Raw genomic sequence first — 26,687 nt, 5'->3', positions numbered from 1 at the left:
CTGTCTGTTATGCTCCATGAACAACGCGTCATTTATTATCTCAATTCTATACGGCCAATATCTATTTAATTGTATTTTTAATGTTTACAATAAGATATTTTTAGAATTTACTTCGTATTATTGTTTTGAATGGCAGAACAGATACCTTGAAAGCCATAGTAATGTTTTTAATTTAGTTTCACCTCATTTACCTGTTGTCTAACAAAACAGTCCTTTATTTCGTTCATTGATAATGTCGCAGGTATTTTTCTTTGAGAAACATGAATACTTAGGATTATAAAAAATTGGCGCCAGGATTGCTGTCTCCTTGTCTATGGTTAATGAGTTAATGACTCACTTTGTTGGATTTAATGGAATGCCACTTACAAAAACAGAAATGTTGTTTTGTTCAAAAAAGCACCTGCATTATACATAATAACTCAGGTGGTCTCAATAATACGAAGTCCAAATATCTAAAGAGAGAATAAACAGTAACAAAATTAAAATAACATGATGGTCTCTGGTCAGGGAAGTTCCTGGCGTCATCAAGCGGCAGAGTTCAGAGTCGATAGTTTTCCAATCCGAGTTTTAACACTACCGACCAACACTATGTTTCTAATTAACTTTTTTTTATTCAACGAATAATTCACAAGCTTTAAGAATGTAACATTCGTATTATTGAACCTACATAATTTTAAAAACACTTCTGAGAAAATATATTATAACCAATGACGTCGGTTAATAATTAAAGTAATACATACTTTGATTTAAAATACGAAATATTAATACTATCGACCGAAGGTACTTGATGGAATTTGGATGTAAATTCTTATGGATTTCAGTTTTCTACTATTCTATTCAAGTCGTTTTTTGCGAGCCGGGTTTCGCCTTTCGGCATCTTCAGGCACCGTGTCCTGCCTGTACCGTGTGTTTGCCTTTGGTGAGTGTACACGGTGCCTGAAGATGCCGAAAGGCGAAACCCGGATGGCGAAAAACGACTTAAATGGAATAGTACAAAACTTAAATCCGTTAGAATTTAAAATACGAAAGCCGATCGCCAATAGTAGCTCAATTTGGAAAGCGCTTCAGTGAGTATTAAAAGCCATTAGTTAAAATTTGTCGCAATTAAGTTTGACTCCTTTATCATAGTGGTCTATGTGCATGGGCACGATACCCGAGAGATGCAGGTTCGATTCATGCAGGGTGTCTCTGTTTCTATCGGTTAAGTATAATATATTTCCTCAGAAGTGTTTTCAAAATTATGTATGTACTATGTTTCTATTTTGTAGTTGTATAATTAATCTAAAATAAGTGTATCCTGTTATAAATTAATTAATATAAACAAATTCTCGACCCTTGGACCTCGGTGGATTGAGATTTAAAATTACGCTTGATTGGGGAAATTTACATGTTAAGTTTTGAATTACCTATTAGTATCCAGGACGACATAGACTGAATAACAGTGGCGAAGGGTGGAGGTAGGCTGTTAAGATCCGCCATAAATAGTGCACATTAAACTTTTTCAGACATACATATTTGTTTTCATTGAACTAAGACTACAATTTACAGATAGTGTTGGTTAGTTTTTAAAATTCAATTAAACCCTGAGAAACCAAGCCATAATAGATAATAGTCCAAAAAATACATGTGTATCTATAAAATATCTAAAATTATACAATTAAATCATACATAACTTTGAATATTTTATAAATAGAATAATATTTTTTATTTATTATAGTTTGGTTTAGTCAGGGCTTAATGAATTAAAAAAATTAACCAACAATATGTGTAATATGTATATTTAATCCAACGAAAACAAATAACTATGAATGAAAAAGTACCCACAATTTTGTCGTATTCCCCAAATTAGACCAAAACTATTATGGTTTCGTTTAGGCATGGTTTAATTGATTTTTAAAAACTAACTAACACCATCTGTAAATTGTAGTCTTAGTTCAATAAAAACAAATACATATGACTAAAAAAGTTTAGTGTGCACTATTTATAGCGAATCTTAACAGCCTACCTCCACCCTTCGCCACTGCTGAATAATCAATGTTGAAGAAAGGTTTGTGCATTTTATCATGGATTCGCACCTCGATAGCGGCTTGGTAAATTTAATGTGTTTTATATAATATTTGGAACTAGGTATGTACCCAAAAGGTGGAGTAAATAGCTAATTACCAATCCTCTTACATACCTACCATAACATTATGTTCATATATAATATTATTATAATACTATATTTTGCAGTGTAAAATATAATTTACACGCCATTTAAGTGGGGAGATAGTCACCATACTCCATGAATCAGTGAACGGTTCATTCACAAATAATATCTTTTAAATTAAACAAAAAACCACTCATATTTTATGGTGATGTAAATTCACAGAATACCTGTCTTTCCGTGCAGGTAAATAAATGTTAAAAGAACAATTATTTGTTTCCCTTTCATTCATAAAATCCAGGTATTTTTAAAAGTATTGAAATTTTAATTGCAAGTAAGTACTTCTTGTACCTACACACAATATCTTATCTACATTCTTGAATTAAGTACATATTTGAATACTAAAAATGAGCAGTTAAATTCAGTCTTTTACATAAATTTACTTGGATTTTGACTTTTTTTCTATACTTGACAATACTATTAAAATCTTTTTTTTATTCGTCCGTATTATTTTCATGCACGTTTTTCAGCAACCTATAATATTATAATGATGGCCGAGCGGGTAATGCGTCGGTTTATAATTTCGTAAGTCCCAGGTTCAAATCCTGAGTCTGACATACATCACATATTATTTTTCAATGTGTGTTTGGAGTCGGAGTATGGATCTATTATGTTGAGCAAGTGGCTAGTATCGATTTCTCGTAAAAAAACAAAAATCTATCAATACAAACCTCCACTCTGTGTAGGCCCATAAATGATCTTCATAGGATTCGATATGGTTTTTTAAAAAAAATTAAAACAGATTTAATAAAATATGCTGATATTATTATGTAAATATATTGTGATCTCTCCGGGAATTGATTCTGGAGCTCCCGGATGAGAGGCCGGCGTTTTACGCACTAGTCTACGAGGGCCAAAAATAAACTACTAATGATAGAATTATTGGTTTATTTATGTATGTACAAGTGCATTTCCTCTAGTGGATGTGTTATAGTCCCGTCCCTATTGTATTAGTTGCAGGGATTTTAGCATAATAAATATAACCCACCATGGCCGCGCGGCTTAAGCTCAGCCTATAGCGCCGTGGGTCCTAGATTCGAATCCTGGTTCTGGCAAGTACACATATTGTTTTTCAATTTGTGTATGAGTCAGAGTATGGACCTAATAAGTTGAGCAAGTGGCTGACATCCGTTTATCGTAAAAACAAAATATATAAATACAAACCTCCACTCTGTGGAGGCCCATATGATCTTATTAGGATCGGACATGGTCGGGGGAAAAAAATAATATAATGAATTGAATTAACTGCGTAAAAACCAAAAAATCACCACTGTCTATGGTATAATTATAATATATAGATAGCTCTATCAACTTTTTATCTAGTCTTTTACAATTTATATTAAAGCAAACGTTTATACACCCAAAATTCAAAGGACCGAATCTTTTTGCATGATAGATACCTCATTCACTATTTTACGTTCACGTTTCTATTATATCCTGCGTCTGAGTATTCATCGTTACAAAGTGAATTGTTTTTGTCATAAAATTTACGTAATTTTGTTACAAACACAAAAATTGTTCGTTTGAACAATATCAATGCATTGTTTGGATAAAGGTATATGGCGAAAAATTGAATTATAAAACTTAACTTCTTGTACCAACCAACATACTACTGCAAAGCAACTAGTGGGTAATTGACAAATTATAAGTATTTCAACAATAGTGTATAGTGTGCAGTTTCGCATGTGACAATTTTGTCAAAATGGTTTTTATTACAATTATTATTCTCTGTTCATTTCTACTAAACGGTGTAGTTTAACTCTCAAAGATAAATGTACTCAACCACCTGTCATTTAGATACTTGTATCGAATCATTTAGATAAAACAGTTGAAAGTCAACCTTAATTTATGTGGATATAAAGTTGTTTTTTGTTTCTATTCTAAAATTTGAATTCATCAGAAGTTGTAACACCATAACATCAATATATTGAAGCTATATCATGGCTGTGTGTCACGGGTATGCGAATATAGGTACCTAATACTATTAACTTATTTACATGAATATAGTGCAAGCACCAGTTTTCAACGTTTCCAGATTCACTGCTTATTTCCACGCCAAAACAACAACGCGTAAATCGCTCTTGTATAATCTCTACAGACACTTTTATTAATTAAAAAAAAAAACTTTATAACTCACTATAACGAGATTCAGCTGTCATAAAATACGGAGGATTCTCTGCCAAGCTCTATGAGCTTGGACTTGTTACCCGGCCAACATGTCCATATGGCGGAGAACTACAGGACGCAAACCACATCCCCTGGAAATGTCCAAGAATGTGGTCCGATAGGGAAGTGATGCTTAAGTCAGTCCAACCAGCTGTTGGGCCCATCGGGCCGTCCAACCTGGACGCCACAAAGGCCAATTATATTATTGCGGACGTGAAGATCTCTTCACATAGTTTCTTTTTCCGTATCGTTTTACCTTCGTTTTTTATCTTATATATTCATTTATTTCTATTAAGTCTTCGTGTATTTCTCTCACATGATACTTTTTTAAGAGAGCGTGGCGATCTCAGTACTTAGGTATCTGCTCCTGAGACATTCCCAGGCGTAAACAACTGCTGATGCTCCACATCAAAACGTAGGGCCTCGTGATACACTCGATTAAGACTGAGTGTGGTGCGGGGCGGTTGGTTTGGAAGGTCCATTTTTGTGTTGTCATAAAATACAAACAGAGAGATACGTACGTCAACACATATTATTTTACAATTTAATTAAAACTTCATTATGTTTGTTTTATTAAAACTTGATTGGTTTAATTTCTATCGCAGTGAAAAACGAAATCAATCAGCGCCTGGGGCTTCTAAAGTACTCTTTTACATACTTACTTTAAATCATCACTGTGAATAATTACGATTTCCATGGCTTTTACATTAAATGTCTACATTATTTTCTTGTACTTAATCGCTGTTGTAAATGTGAACCTAAGTAAATGAAAAATAATAATGTCTTTTTAATGAGATTTAATGGCAGACTGCAATGGATAGAATTGAAAGTTTTAATTACTTAAATACTTTAATAAGTATTAATAATTATTCAATTATTACTATAAGACACCAATTAAACGAAAGCTGCTCACTAGCCAATATTATAATGCTTAAGTATCTTTAAAATATATTTTCTGAAGTACTTTCATCCTAATTATTCTATGCAATTAAAGTTCTTACATAATTTGAAAACACCTCACCCACTAGAAAAAATCATATTTGAAAAAATACGATGCTCCACGGGATTTGGACTCGTATTACCACTGGTATCGCGCCACTGTGCATTAACCAATTATGCTACGAGCCTCCTATCTAATTGCGATAATTTAAACTAGTAGGTCCTACATGAAATGCTTATCAAGTTGCGTTATTATTGACTATCGAATTCTGTGTATTAAATCAAGGACTATTAATTACCTTAATTACTAACTAACGCCTGGCTCTCGCCAAAACAGATGATGAGACAGAGAAACAAAAACAATTAAATAAAACCAGAGCGTTAGAGCGTACATTTTTTTAGTTGCTTCGCTCCGGGACCTAATACTTGCACCGGCTCCTCTCCGGGTAAAAAGTATTAGGTATATGTATACAAATACTGTTAAAAAAAATAAAAAAATAAGTAAGTAGTTTTAAAATAATCGTCATTTTCATTATTAATTCTAATAAACAAAATTTCCGACAGCAAATCGTCTCTCATTATTTGCCTCTTCTGTCAAAAAAGTGAGGATATTTATCACCGGCAGTGTTATATGCATATTTCAAATAATTCCAGTGTTACAAAGAGTGAAAATATACTATTTTCATTGGATTTTAGGACGAAAATTGAAGAATAACTACAAATTGTCGGTGCTCCGGCTCCGGTCCTGCTCCGGGTAAAATCCCATTGCTCTAGTGCTCCATGCTCCTGCTCCGAGCTCCGCTCCAACGCTCTGATTAAAACTACTAAGTAGTAGATATGAAATTCTTCGTCTACTCTGTATAAAATCGTAATGAACGTCTATTTATTTCATTCGACAGTGTGGCGCCCAATTTTCCTGGCGCCCAGTTGTCGTATTCCCCAATTTAGAGAGCTGTATCTAAAACAGGGAGGTTGAAGAATCGTGTGAAGCACGATGCAATACATTGTGATATATGACAAAGAGAATATGGTATATTTTATAATAACGAAAGCATTAATGAAGAATACAAAATAAAAAATAACCCTTTTCTTTGGCAGAATAAAATATTAAAGTGTTCTTATAAAATTCTGAGAAAATTAACGGTGACGCCCCATCATGTGTTGGTCCACTTTTGAATTGGGCACATGCCATAACGGTATGGTGTACGGAGTGCATACCTGTATATACAAGATAGCGAACTGAGAAACAATAATTAATAAGTGGAATTATTTTCACATCTTGTTACCTGTAATAGTAATAATTATTATGATAAACACCTCTGACAAGTGTACGGGAAAATAACACTACCTAGCGGTTATTTGCTCAAATAGACCTGTGATATGTTATTAAACACTAATAAGATGCTGGGGATTAAATGAGTACCTAGAAGTGAATTCGGAACAGTGTTTACATCGCCACAGTACGTAAATTGAACGTTTTCATTTTGCATGAGCTGTTTTATCGGAATGAGATGCTGTATAGTGTATAACATTGAGATAATAAAAAAATACGCGTTATTTGCGGACCATTGCAGGCAGTAATTTTATTAGATAATAAATAATATTAATTTTATATTGATTTGTATCAAATATCTGATAAAAACGCTGTCATTATTATCAGATATTTGAATGTACGATTTGACACTACCTACCAGATGTTTATATAACTATTAAATTATCGTATATAACTATAAAGCTCTCGTGGTGCAGTGCGTAAGGCACTTGCCTTTTATCCGGCAGTTCCGGGTTAAGTTGTTGTGAGGTAAGAGTGTAGGTTGTTAGTTAAGAGTTAACGTTGTCATAGTTAATAGGTACGACTTAATACTTTAAAGCACCTACCAGCTCATCTATTTTATACACAGGGTTGCTATCGGCGACTATTGAGGGTAGTTTATCATTTTAATGTATTGAGGCAGTTAAATGTTACAATAAGTTAACCGTCAAAAGGTGTTATAGTTTAACAGCACCTTTCTTAACTTCTTGTAATAATTACTATAATAAATATTATAAACTACCCTCGATGACCGTCGATAGCAGCCTTGTATATAGAATAGATGCGCTGAAATTTATATAAATCTATACTATACGATTATATTTCTAATTTACTTACTTACCTATTTTGTTTTTGTTTTTATGAGAAATATAATAATATGTTAGCACTTGCTCAACCTATTAAGTATTGATTGAAAAAAAAACATGTAGTTTTTGGGATTCGAGCCCCGGACCTTTTGATATTATAAACTGACACGTTACCACTTGGCATCTATCAAAATTGTTGGGACAATGAAAGAAATATTTTCTACTTCCACATAATATTATGCATTATATTATTATAAAAATAACAATATATAATTGTATTATGAAAACGTTTAAATTGTAATAATATTTTCCGCATATTCATAAATATAACAATTAAATCAAAAGCACCTCGTTTCCACCCGGAAAATTCACTACATACATATAATTAAGATTATATTTACATGCATCCATTTTAGTTTTATATATTACATGTTCTCTGTTATGTCATGAAAAAAGTTCTATTGTCTTTGATCATCTATCGGAAAATTTCTTGCACAAAGCACACGAAGTTATGGTCATGTTATGGCTCCGTAACCCTATACAATGGATTATTGTTTAATGGTTTTTTGTCATATATATAAGGTGTGAATTATGAGGAAACGTTATATCAACATTGTTTGACTCTAAAGGAAGAATGATAAAATATTGTTGCAATAAATTAATTAAATTGTATTAAGTAATTAAAATGAAACACAATACTCAATCTACATAACTTAATACTGATCAAACGTGGTTTCGTCCGCTTATACTTAAAATTGATCTGTTGAAAATATCCATCTAACTAAGTTAACAAAAATATGTAATAAATATCTTTTTAATGTTGCAATGACGTCTCTAGATTCATTCTTAGTCCATCCGCTCACGCAGAAACTTATAATCTGACGAACAGGTTGGTGATAGAACTCATAAACTGACCAGTGACTGATGCTTCGCACACGGCGCTACTGGAACCTAATAATCCCATATTGTCAAACCCATTGTCATTCCTACTTCATTCTAAGCCTTTTCCGTAATATCTTTGCGGGAATATTTTGGCAGTCTGTAATTATAGAGACAGGAGTATTTCTCAACATCTGCCACATATTTTTAATTAAAAATCGGTTCTCCCATCTTTAACTTTTGACGTCTTCACTTGTTATTTCTTATTCAGTGCAGCTCAGTTCAGTGCTACCAATTTTGGTAAGAAAATATGATTTTTCATCGAATCTACTGATATTGGTACCACTGTTTTATGGGTGACTGGAAACTGAGAGACTGGGAGACTAGCATGTCGTATCTCGTTGGTTTCACTATCACATAAACACATTTGTTGAAAGATAATAAACACAGAAAAGCTTTGCACGCAGGCAACTTTCTTACAATAAAACATTACTTTTTATTATAATCATAATAAGGTTCATAATTTGAACATTTTATGATGAAATTTTCTGTTAACTTTTTTTCTTACACGTTCAACAAAACTCCACTTACCCCTTATCCGAGTTGCGCCCGGGGCTACTGTCCTAATCGCACACCCCTTGTTACTCTTCTGGCAATATTCATATATTATTATGTTGAAAGCTATTTCTTATAATATGTGCTCGTCGCTCTGGTTTTATAGTCATATTATAACAATATTATAATCATTTCTAATTGTTACTTTTTTCTCCGTTGTTTCAGAATGCATAATCAACAAGTATCAGGTTGGGCGTTGCTGGTCCTTGTATGCAGTAGTTGCATGATCGCCACCTTCGCATACCCTCAACAAGCAGTACAGGCTCCAGAAATATCACAAGTATGTCCAGACCAGGCCGTATAGTTGTACCAATTATTTTTTTCGATGAAGCCTATAACCTACAAACTATACTTATTACTGAAATAACATTTGGCCACTGACAAATTTTTACTTTTGACTGCTGAAAGAAATAATATGTAGATGACTCAAGCGTTTTCTCGTGTTTTTTTGAGTCTCCGTACATTATCAATTTTACGAATCAACTTTAACTAGGTATAGGAAATATAAATAAATTGCACTTTTGTATTCATTTTTCAATCAGATTTTTATCGTAAGTTTTTAATTAAATTGATTATATATTCTATAAAATAATTTATTTTGCCAACGAGAGATGCCGTATGTGTAGGAATGTATTACACAGATAATTACAAAATAATCTGCAAAGGTTTTAAAAAATATACCACAGCGCGCCATCTGTCTTGACGTAAATAAAGGTCGGATTATGTTTCAAATAATTCTCAATTTCATATGCACTTTACGTCACGTAGCCTCGCCCAGTCTATCGAATTGTATGAACTAAGGTATAATAAGCTCCGATTGCAGAGCCTAAAACCGAAAAAAAATCTATGGTGTTTAATCGAATATTAATAAAATGTAGACTGTTTTTTTTAAATAAAAGAACTTTTATCTAATGATTTTTGATGTGTATAAATGTTTTGAAAAAATACGTGATTTTAACTGAGCGCTTAGTTTTATGTCGTCAGTGAGTTTTTGAAGTTTCATTAAATTAGTGTGTCGTTATCATTAGTGTGTACCTATTCATTAGTAGTAATATCGTATTATCTTCTTATTTCTCGTAAGTATACCTGACAAGTATGTTCTTTTTATCCGATCTCCACAGCCTACCTCTTTCCAAAAGTCACCCGTCGCCACTGGTACATGGATAACTTAATAATTTATATTATTATGATTATTATAGGCTGGCAGTCAAGTACGAACGCAGCACCCATCTTACTATGGCGGAGGCCTAGCAGCGCCTCAACCGGTCGACAGGAAGTTCGCCGAGAAGCCCAACGCCATGAAGAAAGTGGCGCTCGACGACATCGACGATATCCAGACGAATCAGATCCAGGAAGGCGGATTCTCATGGTCGAACATGCTGGGTGAGTCAACCTATATCACAAGAGTATCATTATTATTTCATTTTACCACTATGCTCGCGAACACGTTGGCTTAGACCAGGGATTCTTAACCTTTTTGCGGTAGCGGGCGCATTTGGGATAATAGTGGCGGGCGCACATCGGATTTCTAAAAAAATACATTTAATTGTTATGTGTTACATTTATTATATCGGTAGATTATATATTTATTTACATTTAAACGCCTGTGATGGCATTCACAAAAGAAGCATAAAACACCCATACAGTTACAAATAAAAAAACCGATAAAATACAATAATGAACGCACGCGCGCCCATGGGCACGCGGTTAAGAACCCCGGCCTTAGACACTAACTTATCTTTGGAAAAATCTAGTCAACAAGAACATAAATGTCCCAAGAAATAATACGTATTAATTTTCAATATTCATACTATCGACCGAGGATACTTGATGGAATTTGAATTTAAATCCATTAGAATATTAATTTGCAGTTAAAACAACGCAATATTATTTTGCATATCTATTCACTCCGTCCACGATTGGTGAGCAACTTACGCGTCAGCGTATAATGTCGTGGGTCACAGGTTCGAATCGAGTCTGGCAAATACACATTGTTTTTCAAATTGTTTTTGAAGTCAGAGTATAGACCTAATAGGTTGAGGAAGTGGCTAACATCCATTTCTCGTAAAAACAAAAATCTATTAATACAAACCCCATATTATGATCTTATTAGAATCGGACATGGTCAAGAGAAAGATTCATTCCGTCAATTAAATCAATTGGGACTTTTAACCATACCTAAATTATTGACAGATTTATAAGCTTATTCAAAAATCTTTTACCTTCTCACTTTTGCTCACGTTTGTCTATTCCTAGTGCATAAAGCAGCTTCCATATTTGTATAATTTATATTAACCCGAATGATTAACAACTATTCTTCATAAAAAAAACTCTGTATAATAGGCCCATATGCTCTCCTTAGGATCGAACATGGTAATTTACTTTACTAAAAACATGGCACTGTATAAATACATACATAAATATATCTATCCAATTACTATACTTTTATAAGGGGATAAAAAATGATAACCCCCTTTAATTAAGACCTTGCCGCGTCTTTTCCTCCAGGTATGCTGATGCAGATGTTCTTCAACGGAGGCCCGACCGGCCCCAACAAGAGCGACAACCTGGACACTGACACCGGTGTGGCACCATCTCCCTGGGCTAACCTTCTCTCCATGGGTCTGAAGATCCTCACCGCCATCCTCGGAGGGGGTGCGTCCAGCGACGGAATCGACAAAGTTGACAACGGATCTCCCATGCAGGTTGGACGACATTTTGAAAGCATATACAAGTTTTTTTTTTTAATTTGGATGTTTGAGGTGCATTTTCACGACACTAACTTTTTGATATATATCAACGGATTGAGCTGATTTATAAAAGAACTGCTGTGTTTTTTATAATCAAATTTCGTAACATTCTGTAATCATATTAAAATCTACCGAAAGATCCATTAGCAATGTATAGTTTTAATTCTTACTCTTCTCATGCATTTCGCTACCATGGTCACTATCATGGCAATCTTTTCTTAATCGCCTGATATCCAAGACAATGTTTACCTATCATAAAACTTCATAAGCGGTTTCAGACTATATTACGTTTACCGTCAATATTTCACTATTCTTCTTATTGTGCCATCCCCTAGCGGAGGTCGACCACCATCAAGGCGATCTTAGATTTGTCATCTGCTACCTCGAACAGTTCAGTGGAGCTGGACTCGTTTCAATCACTGAGGTTCTTAAGCCACGAAATGCGGCGCCGTCCTCTGCTACGCTTACCATTGATCTTTCCTTGAATGACAAATTGGGGAAAGCTGTACTTTTGTCCTCTCATAATGTAGCCGAGGTACTATAGTTTCCTGATTTTGATACTACGCAGAACTTCTCAGTCATTTCCCATTCGATTGAGATCTTCAACATGTGTCACCCAGTCAGTCCAAGGAATTTTGAGGATGCGTCTATATAGCCACATCTTGAAAGCTTCAAGTCTCCGTGACATCTTATAGTTTAACGTCCATACTTCCATACCGTAGAAAAAAATTTAGAGAACATAACAACGTATCATACGGAGTCTCAGACCTAGGTTAAGGTCTCGATTGCTAAGGAGCGTCTCATTTTGAGAAAGGCACTCCTTGCGATATATACTTACAATATTTCATTGGATACTATCTATTGATACCAAATAATATTTATTATATTATCATAATGCCTAAATCCTCCATCGAAAATCCTCCAATCGACAGAGTTGGGAATATAATGATATTATTGTAACTGTAAATGAGTCAAGGCTAGACCAGGATGCACGCACAGCGAAACAAACAAAAAGAAAGTTACCGTTATCTGTTTTCTGGGCGGACAAAGGATCGATAGTAGGTACGGTACGGGCAGTCGGTAACCTACCCTTGAACCTTAAACGTCGCCTCTAAATACAATAATTTGCCACCTTTCGCGCCAAAGCGTGCGTTTGTAAAATAATGTTGCTAATAATTAATTGTTACTTGTCAAGCGAAATATACTGACGTAATACTTAATGTCCCTGAATCAGTGTTTTTAATAAGTGGAAAGTGTAAATCAACACCCTACGTAAACCCATACCTTCATTATCCAAAGCCGCTTTCCTCCTGATTTAGACTTCCTAGGTCTTCGCATCTTATAAGATGATCAATAATTCTTTGTTTGCTTTGCGATCTCCTGAATGTCAGTTCTAAGTTATGTGTGACTAGCTCGTCTTATATAAATACATCATCCAGCCGACTAAGTTTTATATTTGTATCCACATACATACTTAACAGTTTAATCTTCTTCTTCGTGCCAGATAAACTATTATGCCCCTTGATATCGCTCCAGAAATTATCAAAGGCAGCACGATATTTATCAGACTGGATGATTGCATTTATGTTGGCATGATTTGTGTAAAAATAGGTATTCCATACTTTGATTTTCGTGAGTGATTTTCAGCTTATCTCAGCAGTCTATTGAATTCGCTTCCCATGGTAACAGTCGGTTCTCTTTGGGTATGATGGTGCAAGGCATGGTTTTACCACGAAACTTCTACTGGATTTAAGCCTTACTTTTTATTTAATTATAACTGTAAAACAGATATCAATCAGCTCAATCCAAAACGATATTGTCACCATTACCACTGATCACATCACATTTTTTAAATCACTAGAAATTATTGGGTTTAGCTATTTTCAAATTAATAAACAAAGATATCACTATTCCCACTTGGGACAGATTTTTTGAAATCATTTAAAATGTTACCTAAAGACAGGTATGAAAGATCTCAAATAAGAAAAATCATATTTACATACATATTTTCATTTATAATTTTGTTAAATTTTAATTTAGAAAAAATGATAACAAATAATATGTACATTTGTTACGTTTCTTTGGTTGGTATACATAAGTGTTAGTCATGACGAATAAAATTAAGTTACTTAATTGAAAATATCCTGGCAATACATTTTAATCTATATAACTATAATCATTTATTTAAATGTACCAAACAAATGCAAATATAAATAAAAATTTATAACAAACACGGTGTTGTGAATAAAAAAAATAGTTTTCTAAAAACAAGCGATGTCCATAGATGTAATAGAATTTTAAATTAATAAAACTTAAAGTAATGTTCATTATCTTTCAGTTAAATTCAAATTATAGTTAGTCCGGGTTACCTTGAGTAATATTGATAAATACTGAAACAGCAATTTGTTAATTATTGTTTTATTTTAGTGTTTTTCTAATGCGGCGGCTCTCGTGGTGCAATGCGCAAGGCGCTGGCCTTCCATCACGGAGTTCTGGGTTCGATTCCCAGTGAAGTCAAAATATAATATTTACATAATCTAATATGTAAATTCCTTAAGCCTGAGAGTTTTACCACTACTATTGGGCTTCACGGCCTATTATGGTGTTGAATAAAGAAACAAATAAAAATGTAAAATAAAAAATTAAATTAAATTAAATAAAAAATAAATTGTAAATTGCATTCATTGGTTATCACATATAATTTTGATTTTAATTAATTATTACGGATACATTTATGGACATCCCACGGTAGATATCACATTTCGCTTTTGTTTATTTGAATATTTTACTCGCTACTAATATTTTCCACTGTTTAATGACGTCGTACTGTGAATCAAAAGTAATTGCTCATAATATAGCCGGCATAAAAACAATAAGAGAACACCGCAAAATACTTTCTCTGATTGGTCATTTAAGTGAAAGGAAATGAAATTAACCAATCATGTGTGCTGGGAATAAATTGAACGTGCGAAATTAATGTTGCCGCAATCAAAATTCAAAATGTAGTAAATGATTGAACTTGCATAGACTACCAATTGTCATAATGAAGAGTTCACTTAACTTCATATTATAAATAATAATTGTGTGCTAACACTTTTTCATATATTCCGTAAGCAATTTGATTACTTTTGATTCACAAATATACTGTCATTTATATCAGTTTGCATACAATACTAAAATTTTGAAATCAACATATAATATTCCTTATGTTATTTCTCATGTAAAATAAATTACAAGACAACCAAATGTTGTGTCTAAATTTTTCCGACCATGTTCGATCCTAATAAGATCATATGGGCCTTCCACGGAGTGGAAGTTTGTATTAACAAATTTTGTTTTTACGAGAAATGGATGTAAGCCACTTGCTCAACCTATTAGGTCCATACTCTGACTCATGCACAAATTGAAAAACAATATGACGTGTACTTGCCAGTCCATGTTTCAAACCTGGGACCCACGACGCTATAGGCTGACGCTTAAGCCGCGCGGCCATCGTGGGACTGATTAAATTGTCTAATTTTAATGAAGGTGTCTAAATTTAATATCGAATAATATTATAAATCACTTATTACGTTGTATTGTGATAAGTGTTTCATTTAAGATAAACACAGATTAATTTCAAGTTTATTTAATGAAGAAAAATTGAACAGACTATACTTGGAATTTTGAATAGTGTACGTATTAATAGTAATATTATTCTAAATTAATTTGAAGGAATATCATTTGTTGCAATAACGTAGTTTATAAGGTCTAGTTCACACGATCACCAATTGGCCGCTCAGCTGTAGTTTAGCTGTCGGATTAGGAAAATCTGTAAATATGTTACTATGGTTACGGCACCAGAACGCTTTTGTTTGGCTTGCTTCAGGGTATCTTGGCTGCAGTGCTCTCCGCGGTCCTCGGTACCAAGGATCCCGACCAGGTCTCGACCATGGCTAAACAGGCTGGAGAGGTAAGGCGAACACACCAATATTAACCAAATAATATATCTCGATCAAACATTTTCTACGCGTCACTATATTATAATTTAATCAATTTAGTTAATTTTGAATGTTTACAATATTTAGGAATTACACAATATCAACAATCAATGTTGTTTTTCATTAACATTAACATTAATAAGAGCAGCAACGATTTTCTTTGACGCAGAAGATAAAGCCGGCTCTCACATCAAAACTCGTCCGCCCGCAACGTGTCGAATACGTCGATGTAACGTCATCGTTATTCACAAAACACAAGTTGCCAAATGGAATGTGAATTGCATTTTCGAATGCGAATTTTTAGTTTGAAAAAAACATCTACTGTTGCAATCGATAAGTTGCACGCTTCTCGGGCTGCGAGTCGAAGACACCAGGATGCATACAAACACCTACGAATTGGTCATTCCTATACCGGCTCGCCGATCGCCGCATCAAAATCTCTATACGTTTCGAAGGTTACGTGCGACTGTCGCTAGGTAGATGAAGGTTTGATTTATGGCTGTGCGGCAGACGAGGCGAGTTTAGATGTGAGAGCCGACAAAAAGGGACTAGGCACACCAGCCATATAATTATTAAATTATACCGACTGTTTTTCTCACAAATTGAGTACAAAGATGCCCCGAGCTAATATCAAAGTGAATGTTTAATAATTAAAGATGTGACATCAATTATTATTTTTTGAGTGGGGGCCCTCAAAATCAATCAATTCATCGGGCATCTACGTCCCTAAACCCGCCACTGAGTAAAAGTACCTATTTATAATTAAATAATTGAAGCATTTATATATAAAAATACACTATTTTTAATTTGTATATAATGTGAATATACCGGTATTAACAAAGGGTGGTTGAATAAATTGTTATTATGATATTAAGATGGTTATTTTCAAGAGTTTGTATATTTTTTACTTGACTCGTCAATCGCTTTGACTTTATACCAGCATGAGAAAAGGTCTATGGCACTATGAAATCTTCGATTTCATCCCACGGTCACTAACTGATCATAAAAGAGAAAGTTCCTTAACTTAAGTGTTCCACTTAAGATCAGCTCAATACTTGTAGGTAATAGGTAATCAATTTGGTTGGTATGTTTTCTGTGTTATATATCTTAATTACAAATACCTACTAGTTCATTACTACAACTCGTCGATGATTTTTTAACTAATTATCTAAGTATAAGAAATCTATTATAACCGCAGAACAGATTAATAAGATAGAAATGCAAAGCCAGTCGCTATAGAGAGTATAGTAACTATATAGCAGTAGCGAAGGGTGGAGGTAGGCTGTTAAGATCCACCATAATTAGTGCACATTAAATTTTGTTAGTCATACGTATTTTTTTATTGAACTAAGACTACAATTATTTACAGATGGTATCGGTTAGTTTTTTTTTAAATCGATTAAGCCCAGCCTAAACCAAACCGTAATAGTTTTGGTATGTTATGGACGATACGACAAAATTGTGCACACTTTTTCATTCATACTTCATACTTATTTGTTTTTGATTGTATTATATAGTACACATATTATTGTTGGTTCATTTTTTAATTCATTAAGCCCTGCCTAAACCAAACTATAATAGATAAAAATATTAGTAGGTATGTATATCTTTAAAATATTCAAAGTTATGTATAATTTTAGATATTTTATAGATAGACGAGTATTTTTTTACTATTATATATTATGGCTTGGTTTTCGCAGGGTTTAATTGAATTTTAAAAACTAACAAACAACATCTGTAAAGTGTAGTCTTATTTCAATGAAAACAAATACGAATAACTGACAAAGTTTAGTGTGCACTGTTTATGGCGGGTCTTAACAGTCTACCTCCACCCTTCGCCACTGCTATATATGAAGCATATACTTACTCTAATAAACCAACATTTTAAAGCAGGATTTTTTTTATTAGTTAATGACTGTCAGGTCAAGTGGTTAAAATAAAAAAACCTCTGAAGTGTCTTGGTTACATGACAAACTTAAATGCACACAAACGTTATTATTGAAAATAACATATTTTTACCACGCGTTTAAGTTTATCCCATATTTCTCCACACTCGAGAAGTAAGTCTTGTTGCTTCGCATATGTCCCCTGATTCTAACGTAATCAGTGACAGTTTTCCATGCATCAGATGAGGTGGTCGCTTCGTCAGAAAGTACCAACATCGTAGATATAGAATCATCTCTGAAGACTGTCTCAGTCGCCTCTCAAAACATCTTCGATGTGTTGTACGTGGTTGATCAATTATCTATTGCGTAATTAAACCATTTAAAAGCCAGAATGATAAAACTATTTCAAGTGCTACACCCACCCGGTAGCGAATTTAGAAAATGTACATTTTTGAGAGCATAAACACGCGTGATTCGTTTTGAATTCGGAGGCAATAAGGGACCCCATTGTTTGGATACCTATTAAAATGGCAATTTGGTAGTAAAACTCGAACTTGTTTCAGCAATTTTTACATTAAAACTATAGTCTGTACCATGGTTTCCCAAACTATGGGTCGCGAGCGAATATTTAGTGGGCCCTCGCCACTGTATACATGAATTTAAAAAAATAGGAAGTAATAGTAAATAGAAGAATAACTTTGACGACTATTTTGGGGAAGAGATGAAAAAGTTTGATTCGTTGCGTTGGATTTGTAACCCATTTCAAGACGACTTACCAAATAGTATGTCAACAAAAGCAAGTGAAGAATTCATTGATTTATCAGAAGATACGTCACTGAAAAATAGTTTCAATCGTAAACAGTTAACGAAATTCTGGCTCTCAGTTGCTGATAATTATCATTGCCTGTTCGATGAAGCTATGAAAGTCCTCCTCCTCTTTACTACCACATACCTATGTGAGGTCGGATTTTCGGCTATGGTTAACATTAAAACTAAATACCGAAATAAATTGGATATATAAAACTCACTGCGATTAAAAGTAACTAAAATTGAAGTTGATGCTAAAACTGTAATGAAGGAAAATAAGAAACAAATACATCCTTCCCATTGAAATAACTTTGTAAAAAAACCTTGCAGGTGTAGGTATTTAAGTAATATTTTTTTTTTATTTAAGTTGTGTTTCTTATTTCAACAGTCTTTCATTCATGTTGGTAACACTAATAAAAAATATTTTTTTTATTTCAATTAGAACAAATAAGACAGCATTAAGTAGTTTCACGACTCGCCACTAGGGAATCTGAGCATTACCAATATGTATGCCCTCTTTTCTCTAAGACAGCTAAGAGGTGGGACCCAAGTTTGGAAATTTTTGTTAGATGGGTCGGAGCCCAGTCAACTTTGGGAACCACTGGTCTGTACCGTTTAGAATAAAATTCCACGTAAATACATTTCGTTCTTTTCGAGGTTCAACTTCATACATTATTTAGAGTTTAGACTCAATCTCTACAGAAAAAGCTTCTCAATTTACCTATATTATGTCTACAAAGTTACATCACACAAATAGCTGAATTTGTAAGTAGGTATGTTAAAAATTTGGGTGCAAAAAATAGGTGTGCTAGAAAAAGCAGACACACGTAAGATGAATAAAATTAATACTTACTCTAAAAAATATAATTATGGGTCGAAAATTTCACGATACCTACAAGTACAAAAATTGCCTATGAAACTGAGTAGGTATGTAGATATTCACATGTCGTGTTTGGATCCCATGAAAATTTACGTCACGTTTTCTTTGCTATTTTTCCAGTTCATCAACATCGTAGTGAACCTCCTTGACGCCCTGAAGACATCATTCTCGCACAGGTCGATGGCAGCCCGCTCCCTCGGCAAGAAAGACTCCATGAGTGACGCAGCTGTGGCCGGCATCACGATGATGAAGAGTTACGTCAGATCCTTCGCTACTACCGACGACAAGTGCCTCCAGAAGTACGTCTGCGAGGCCAGCACCGAATGCTCATCAGACATTGGACCTAAGAGCGTGTTCTGCCAGCTTGGAACGTATGTATTTTTATCGATTTGTTTATTAAGTTTAAGTCCATGCTTTTGGCCTACTATAGATACAATCACTTATGGCTGCGACCAGCGGTAGTCACACGCTGTGAACTGCAAGTATCACATTGTTGGCTTCGCGTTGGAAGTTGAGATGTCCCCAGCTTGTCGGTATGACTGACCTCCGCCTTGTCGTAATCTGGTGCAGCGCATGCCCCACACATATGCCTCGTAGCCAGACACACCTCATTCTGATATGAGCGATGGAAACATGGGATGCAGCTGTGGCCTGTAGCTACCAATGGTTGCGTCTGTGTCAGGCATAAGTGGACTCCAAACAAAATATCGACGGATGGGCATCGGTAATTTTTGTCGGGTTTTAAAATGCTACTGTTACGCTAGTGGCTAGAAAAAGAACTAGGTATATAATTTAAGCTATATTAAAATATCTGTCCTATTTGTCACAATATCGCATTCCTGTGAGTATATTCTATACTTATCGACCGCTAAAGTGATAAAGTGATAAATATTATCGAACTTAGGGTAGGTCTGTATCAAAGTATTAGCACTTCTTATAAAAATTACACTAAGTTGGTTGTAATTGTTGAAATAAGTGCTATATTTTAACAGCACCTCTCTTGACTGTGATAAAATTTAGAGCGAGATACAGTTTTGACTTCTTAGATAGTTTTTGTAACAATTATAATACCTCAATACAAATTAATAAGTATGTAATAAATACTATCACTTATCGCTTTAGCGGTCGATAGTCGCCTTGTGTATAGAATAGACCCGCTGGTCTGTCTTATGTGGATTCGTAACATAAGATAGCAACCACACAGACGTGTTATTCTCAGCTGTAAATTGTACTCATTTTTCAATCAGCATGTTAGTAGGTACGAACATACTGGTATCCAAAGCACGTGATATTGTATCGCATTGGATAAATGGCTAGCAACCAATTGTTTTAACACACTGTTACAGTCCTACAAACTTATCTGAAGAATGTGATGGGGGAGCCACTGTCGAAAACTACCCAATCTGACTCCTAACTGGACAAAATCTGATATTCGAATGACATTTTCAAAATGGCGTCCTATGGTAGTTCGTAGTTCCAATTTTGCTCATTCTTTAGATAAGTTTGTAGGTCTACGTCGTACATAATCAACTCCCTGCATAGGTACCTCAAACGATTAATAATATCGAATAGGTACTGGATGGGAAAAAAATAAGCGAAGCCATCTTCCAATCTTTACTAGAAACCAGCTTGATAAGATTATTCTAATAATATTTATATTTTTTTTACTTCCAGATACGCGACGAGCTTCGTACTAGAGAGGCAATCCGGCTCAACCTTCGACGAATATTATGAAGCTGGACGCAGAGGAAGATCAGGCGTTGACTGCCGCCAAATGTACCTCCAATGTAACGAAGTTTAAAAAAATGCGATAAATAATAAAACAAAAACCTACGAAAATCCCCCCTCACCACCATTAATTATCATGCCGTCGAAAAAAAACATATTTAAATACGGCGATAAAATTCCACTGTGTAGTAAATAAACAACCTTATAAACAATTCGATTAAACTATTATGGGTATAAAATTATTAAATTAATAGCAACCCAGTTCAATTATTGTCTCTTAGCATACCAAGACATTCTACTTTTTGAAAATAGAACACTGTTTTTTCCGGGATATTAATAGTTCGAAGCTTTTCACATTTCGTACATACCTACCTAATAAACAATAAATTGATATTTTATGCGGTAAAAGCTTCGAACGAAACACTGTCTTGCATTTTATGGTTGAACAATCCATTTTTTTAATTCGCTAAATATGACAAAGCCTACATTAACGTTGGGCAATTATTTATTTTCTTCGAATTATTTATTTCTAACACCCCTTTTACTAGTGACTTATTTTACGAATAGACTGCAAAAAATAACAACTCGAACGAATTGAAAAACTATATTATTATTGAATTTAGTAGACTGACGTTTGTAGACCAAATTGTAATACCTTTACCTAATCATTGTTTAAATGATTTTTACCGACCTGCTGAAAAGAAACGACAATACTGTTCATTTTTTCAATGCAAAACTTCCATCGACTTAGACTTAATTAAAATAAATAATGATTCATGTTCGTTTTTTAATAATAATTGTAGTAATACGTTATTTATTTGATTATTTATTTATTTGTGCATATTTCGTGTCAAAAGTTATCGACTCGATTTATGGCTGATTCTCTTTAGTGTATCTAATAATGAAATATCGGCTATGGGAATCTGGTAACATTAATTTTTATAAAAATGTGTTGTGTTTCTATAGCTGATTTTTTTTGTGTATGTTTTTAACCCTTGACTTGGCAGTCATCATATTTATAATACCAACTGTATTGTTAGATAATTACGCTGGAGTCAATAAAGTATGGATCTGATCATTGTTATCCCTGAAAAATATGGGACATTGCAAATAATAATATGCACTAATATTTTTAAATAAAAACAAAAAAAATGATAAAAAGTAATTATTCCAGTTTCAAAATATATAGTAGACACCTAAAATTTATATTTAAATTATTGTGACTTGATCACCGTAACGCTCAATTCATAAAAGAGCACAATTAATTATTTATAAAATGTATTCTTTAAAAATCACCTAAAAATAATTATGATGGTCTTTCCTTTTTTTCAATCAATTTCAGTGTCAATACTACTTTATTAACTTCGATAATACATAATAATATAATGTCTGGTATAAAATTCATTGCCAAGGAAAGGGTTAATGGAATATTTCATTTTAAGATTTTGTATTCTGAATGACTGAAGTATATTTCTGTATTTTCCTGATGAATGAATGTATTGATTTGAACGGCGACGAATGAGTGATAATTCAGAAAACAGATTGATTATTGTTGAATAAAAAAAAACATTTTAAATAAATTGCGTTGTTTATTTTCATCATAGGTACCCTTTCCCTAAATCCTAAATCCCTTTTATTATGGAATGTAAAGAGATCCATGTGGATGCAACGGTCAAATTTTGTGAAATGGGTAAAATTAAAAAAAACCCTGTACCACAAAAGGTCAGCATTTATCTTTATCTTGGGACTGCAACAATTTATGAACATCAGAAATGTATTTTTTTTAATATAAATTATGACGTTTCAATGTATTTTTGAATCCAGAGGATGGACGTAATAGGTTGAACGATTAGCTATCAACCATTTTTTTGTAAAAAAAAAAAAAAAAACGGCGAGCAGCAAAAATCCACATCGTTTTGTATGCTGATGATGATGATAACAACGATGATGTTATTATTTGTATACGAAATTGTATTAATTTTTGTAATGTTGCTCTCATTTTTAATAATGATGACACGGATTTAATAATATGATATACCTACCTAAGAGGTGGTTATTGAAGAAAATAATATAATAATATAGTTATAATTTTTTACAAAAATTTACAAAATAATAATATTATTATCACGTTACCTATACATATATACCTACCTATTAATTTCCTAATAAAAGTAATTAAAAGAGAACGCCAGAACTTCCGCTTCCGGAAAATTAAATAATATAGTTTTCTTTTACACCGGTAGATGTCACTACTACGTATTACACATATACAACCTTTATGACACAAATTATTCTGACCTATAGCTCAAATCCTACACGCTTTCAATATTATTTTATTTATTACATATTATTTACATTGTTTTAGTACAAAAAAATATTATTCTTTTAAAAATAATTATTGTGTATTTTTTTGTTCGTACATTTTCCCAAAATATTTTTATAACAAAATAAAGTGTACATAGCCATAGATAAATACGTGTCAACAGCCACACTTATTTTTTGCTAGTTTGATTCATTTGTTTTTCACGTCGTGCATTGCCGCCTTACGCTTTGATTGAAAAAAACTCGATAAACATACGAAATTATGGATAAAATGGATATTTGTCAGGTAAATATGCAATACAATTTGCGCCTTGTTTTAGTTTCTAAGCGGTAGTCGATATTTCAACCTATTTCATGACATGGAAAGTTTTTCCGCCATGATTGTTGTGCCCTAATGAAAATTTCACAACACGTGAAAAACTATTGAATAGTGTATTATGTATCATATTATGTGGAAATTTTCTCAATATCAATACCAATCTATTATGATAATGTCGATATGCGTATTTTTATTACAGTATCCGCCAGATGAAGCAATGGGTAAATCAGAAGAAAGCAAGCGCAAGCAAACAGACTATTTATCTGCAATCAATAGAAAACGCACAATGCCGATCGATAAGACAAATTCTATGCAAGAGAAATTATCGAAAGAAGCGGCCAAAATTATAAAAATTAAGGCAAGCCTAATCAAATTTATTACTTAGATACATAAATACGATAACATCTATCTCGATGAAGAAAACTAAATCCAGGTTGAACGTACAATGGTTGCTTACCGGTGCCTCTCTAGTTCGGTTGTTTTGACAATGTGATTTATTTGTGACCAGGTCCAGGGCCGGTGCGTCCATATAGGCGAACTAGGCAACCGCCTAGGGCACAAAACATAAGGGGGCACATAAATGGATAACTAAAATTAATTTCCATATTTTAATAATTTTAAATAATACGTTTTATTTTTATTTTGATGTTTTTATCCATTTCTTGTAATTATGTATCATAAGTAGTGATCGGATTCGGAATCTGGTGGCGTTCCATGGCCAGCTTCAGGTATACAAAAGATACAGCCAGACAGTGGCGCACCCAGGATTTAATATTGGGGGGGGGGGGCAAGAAGGAGAATGTAAATTAGTCCCATAGGATCTTTTTTTTCTTCACAGCCTAATTTCTCGTTTATCGGCCTTTTGTCTATTGCACTCGGTGTACCTACACCATGGTCCCCACATGCTGAAACGGGCCCTCAGGCTAGGATATTTGGCGGGCCCCCTACCCACCGCTAAGATTAAAGGCAGTGTGAAACACTACATTAACGTTTTTCAAATTGTGTTTTAGTTCAAATTAAATGTACTCATACAGTGAATTATTGGCGATTTTTAATATATCTACTTTAATAATGGAGCTGTCAATTATCGACACACAATAATCAAAAAATATATTATTGCACAATTATATAATTGAAAATGTTCATGGCCATGAAGTACAATAACGCCGCAGGCGACTTTTTTTACTATTAAATCTAATTTATGATGTGTTTATCTCACTTATCTGGTCAACCCGACACGCCGGGTCCCCCAGGTTAGAGCCCTGTCAGGCCTCCCCAGCCATGACCTACACCACTCCGGAATTCGGGTGGACACCGAGAATTTTTTGACAGTTCCATTAGGGATTGGGTTTCTAAAAAAACCCGACATTAGTGTTTCGAAATTTTTGTGTTAGAAATTAAAATCTAAGAAATTTTTCTAAAAAGGGTGCTGGAGAATTACAAATATTTTTTTGCCGTGTTTTTATTTGTCCAATCCCAAAGGTATAGTTTATCGGCTTTCAATTTCAACGTTTAAAATCATTCTGATGATTTTGGGGGGTGCCAGTTTTTATTTCGGTTTAATTCTTCGAATCGCCATTTTGTGGTATGCCGCCATGTTTTATGCAGTTCGTAAGGCGGCTAGCCTTTTATCCGGGAGGTCCGGATTCGATCCGGTGAGGACATAATATATGTATATGATTTTCTCAAAGCCTGGGTGTTTGTGTTTGTTTCACTCCTATCACTAAATACATTACTGTTAAACTACAATACTGCCATTGAGCCTCTAGACCTGTTATATTGTTAAAAATAATATATATATAGTTTTTCGTACATTTGCTGCCACTTGAATCTTGCCGCCCGGTTTTTTTCGCACCCCCAACACCCCCGCTAGGCGCGTCCCTATTTGTGACCGTGTTTTGTTTAAATATTATTATGGTTATGCTGTCGACTACAGTCTGACGCTTTACGATTAAATTATTAATTAGGGGTCCGGAGTTCGAATCCAGGAAAAGTGGGTTCAAATTTTAAAAAAACTTAGGTACCCTTAGATCCTGAGCGACTTTCAAAAAATAATAAATGGTGAAATAATCGGCGTGCATATTCCCTCGGTCCATCGCCACGTTCCGCGCCTCTTTTATCTATTTTTTGTGAATGACATTTTCAAATTAAAGGCCACCACCTTGGCTATCTTCTCCTAAATTCTTTTCCCTCGTGCAAGCATATTCAGCAACTATGAACGGAGCACGCCTGCCCTCGAGCCTCGGTCAGATTCCATATAACGTTTATTATCTATCTATAGGCTGTCAACGATGGGGTGAATCGGGAGCTACAGAACCAGGTGAACGAACTCGAAGGTATCTGCGAAAGGCAACAGCAGAATCTCTTGGAAATCCAGATGCAGTACGACAAACTCGGTGGAGACATACAAAATGATACGCGTCTCATGGAAAACGTTATGGCTAAGTTTGTATTGTTTCACTCAATTTATTATAATATTATTGAAAACATTCAAATGAGAATATCTTTTTAAGTAGAACTTCTTCGCCCAGAAGGGAATGCCATAAACAGGGCTCGAAATGGACCGGAACACCGTTCCGGTTCGTGAAATCTGTAAAGCTATCGCTCCGTCTCGTGGACAAAATAATTTGACAGTCTGAGCTAAATATGGCATATAACAAAAAATCTAGCACAGTTATCTTCATAAATTTGATAACCATGTTAAAATCCTCAGAAAATTTTCGAGCGCTCCAGTTCGTAATCTTTTCCATTTCGAGCGCTGGCCATAAACTATAAAGGAATACGAGACCAGTATTCGTCATGAAATATTATTAGGTATCAAAGCATGCTGCATATGATATGCGAGGAAGCATAGAACATTACTCATTACAAACAAGATCAATAATTATTATTCATTGATAATGGACACAAACGCTAATTTTAAAATGTAAATTATTCTTCGGCATTACAAGAAGACAATTTTCTAATCGTAAAATATGACACAACGCACACGATACCCGAACGGTTATGCATCAGGCCTATAATGTCGTGGGTACGGAGTTAGAATCCCGGGCCTGGCAAATTCTCATGTTGTTTTTCAATGTGTATTTGAA

General features: G+C 34.0%; 1 protein-coding gene across 3 annotated transcripts in view; it reads left to right on the top strand.

Annotated features, from left to right (window-relative positions):
- Positions 1-22,509, top strand: part of LOC147070735 (uncharacterized) — a 47,777-nt gene extending 25,268 nt beyond the window's left edge. For 2 of the 3 annotated variants that reach the window (XM_085948853.1, XM_085948852.1), the window contains exons 2-7: positions 9,089-9,203; positions 10,123-10,306; positions 11,432-11,628; positions 15,542-15,625; positions 19,347-19,597; positions 20,901-22,509. In XM_085948853.1, coding sequence (XP_085804979.1) covers positions 9,090-9,203; positions 10,123-10,306; positions 11,432-11,628; positions 15,542-15,625; positions 19,347-19,597; positions 20,901-21,027 — 957 coding nt within the window. In that variant the 5' untranslated portion in view covers position 9,089 and the 3' untranslated portion in view covers positions 21,028-22,509. The remainder of the gene's footprint in view (positions 1-9,088; positions 9,204-10,122; positions 10,307-11,431; positions 11,629-15,541; positions 15,626-19,346; positions 19,598-20,900) is intronic. The other variant, XM_085948854.1, reaches the window with a different exon arrangement.
- The last annotated feature ends 4,178 nt before the right edge of the window (positions 22,510-26,687 follow it).

The sequence above is a fragment of the Rhyacophila brunnea genome, unplaced genomic scaffold (assembly GCF_057557595.1).
Source record: "Rhyacophila brunnea isolate RB1 unplaced genomic scaffold, BYU_Rbru_1.0 scaffold_21, whole genome shotgun sequence".
In the NCBI taxonomy this organism is placed as follows: Eukaryota; Metazoa; Arthropoda; class Insecta; order Trichoptera; family Rhyacophilidae; genus Rhyacophila; species Rhyacophila brunnea.
Note: the sequence above shows the minus strand (reverse complement) of the source record. Positions and strands in the feature narration are given on the sequence as shown.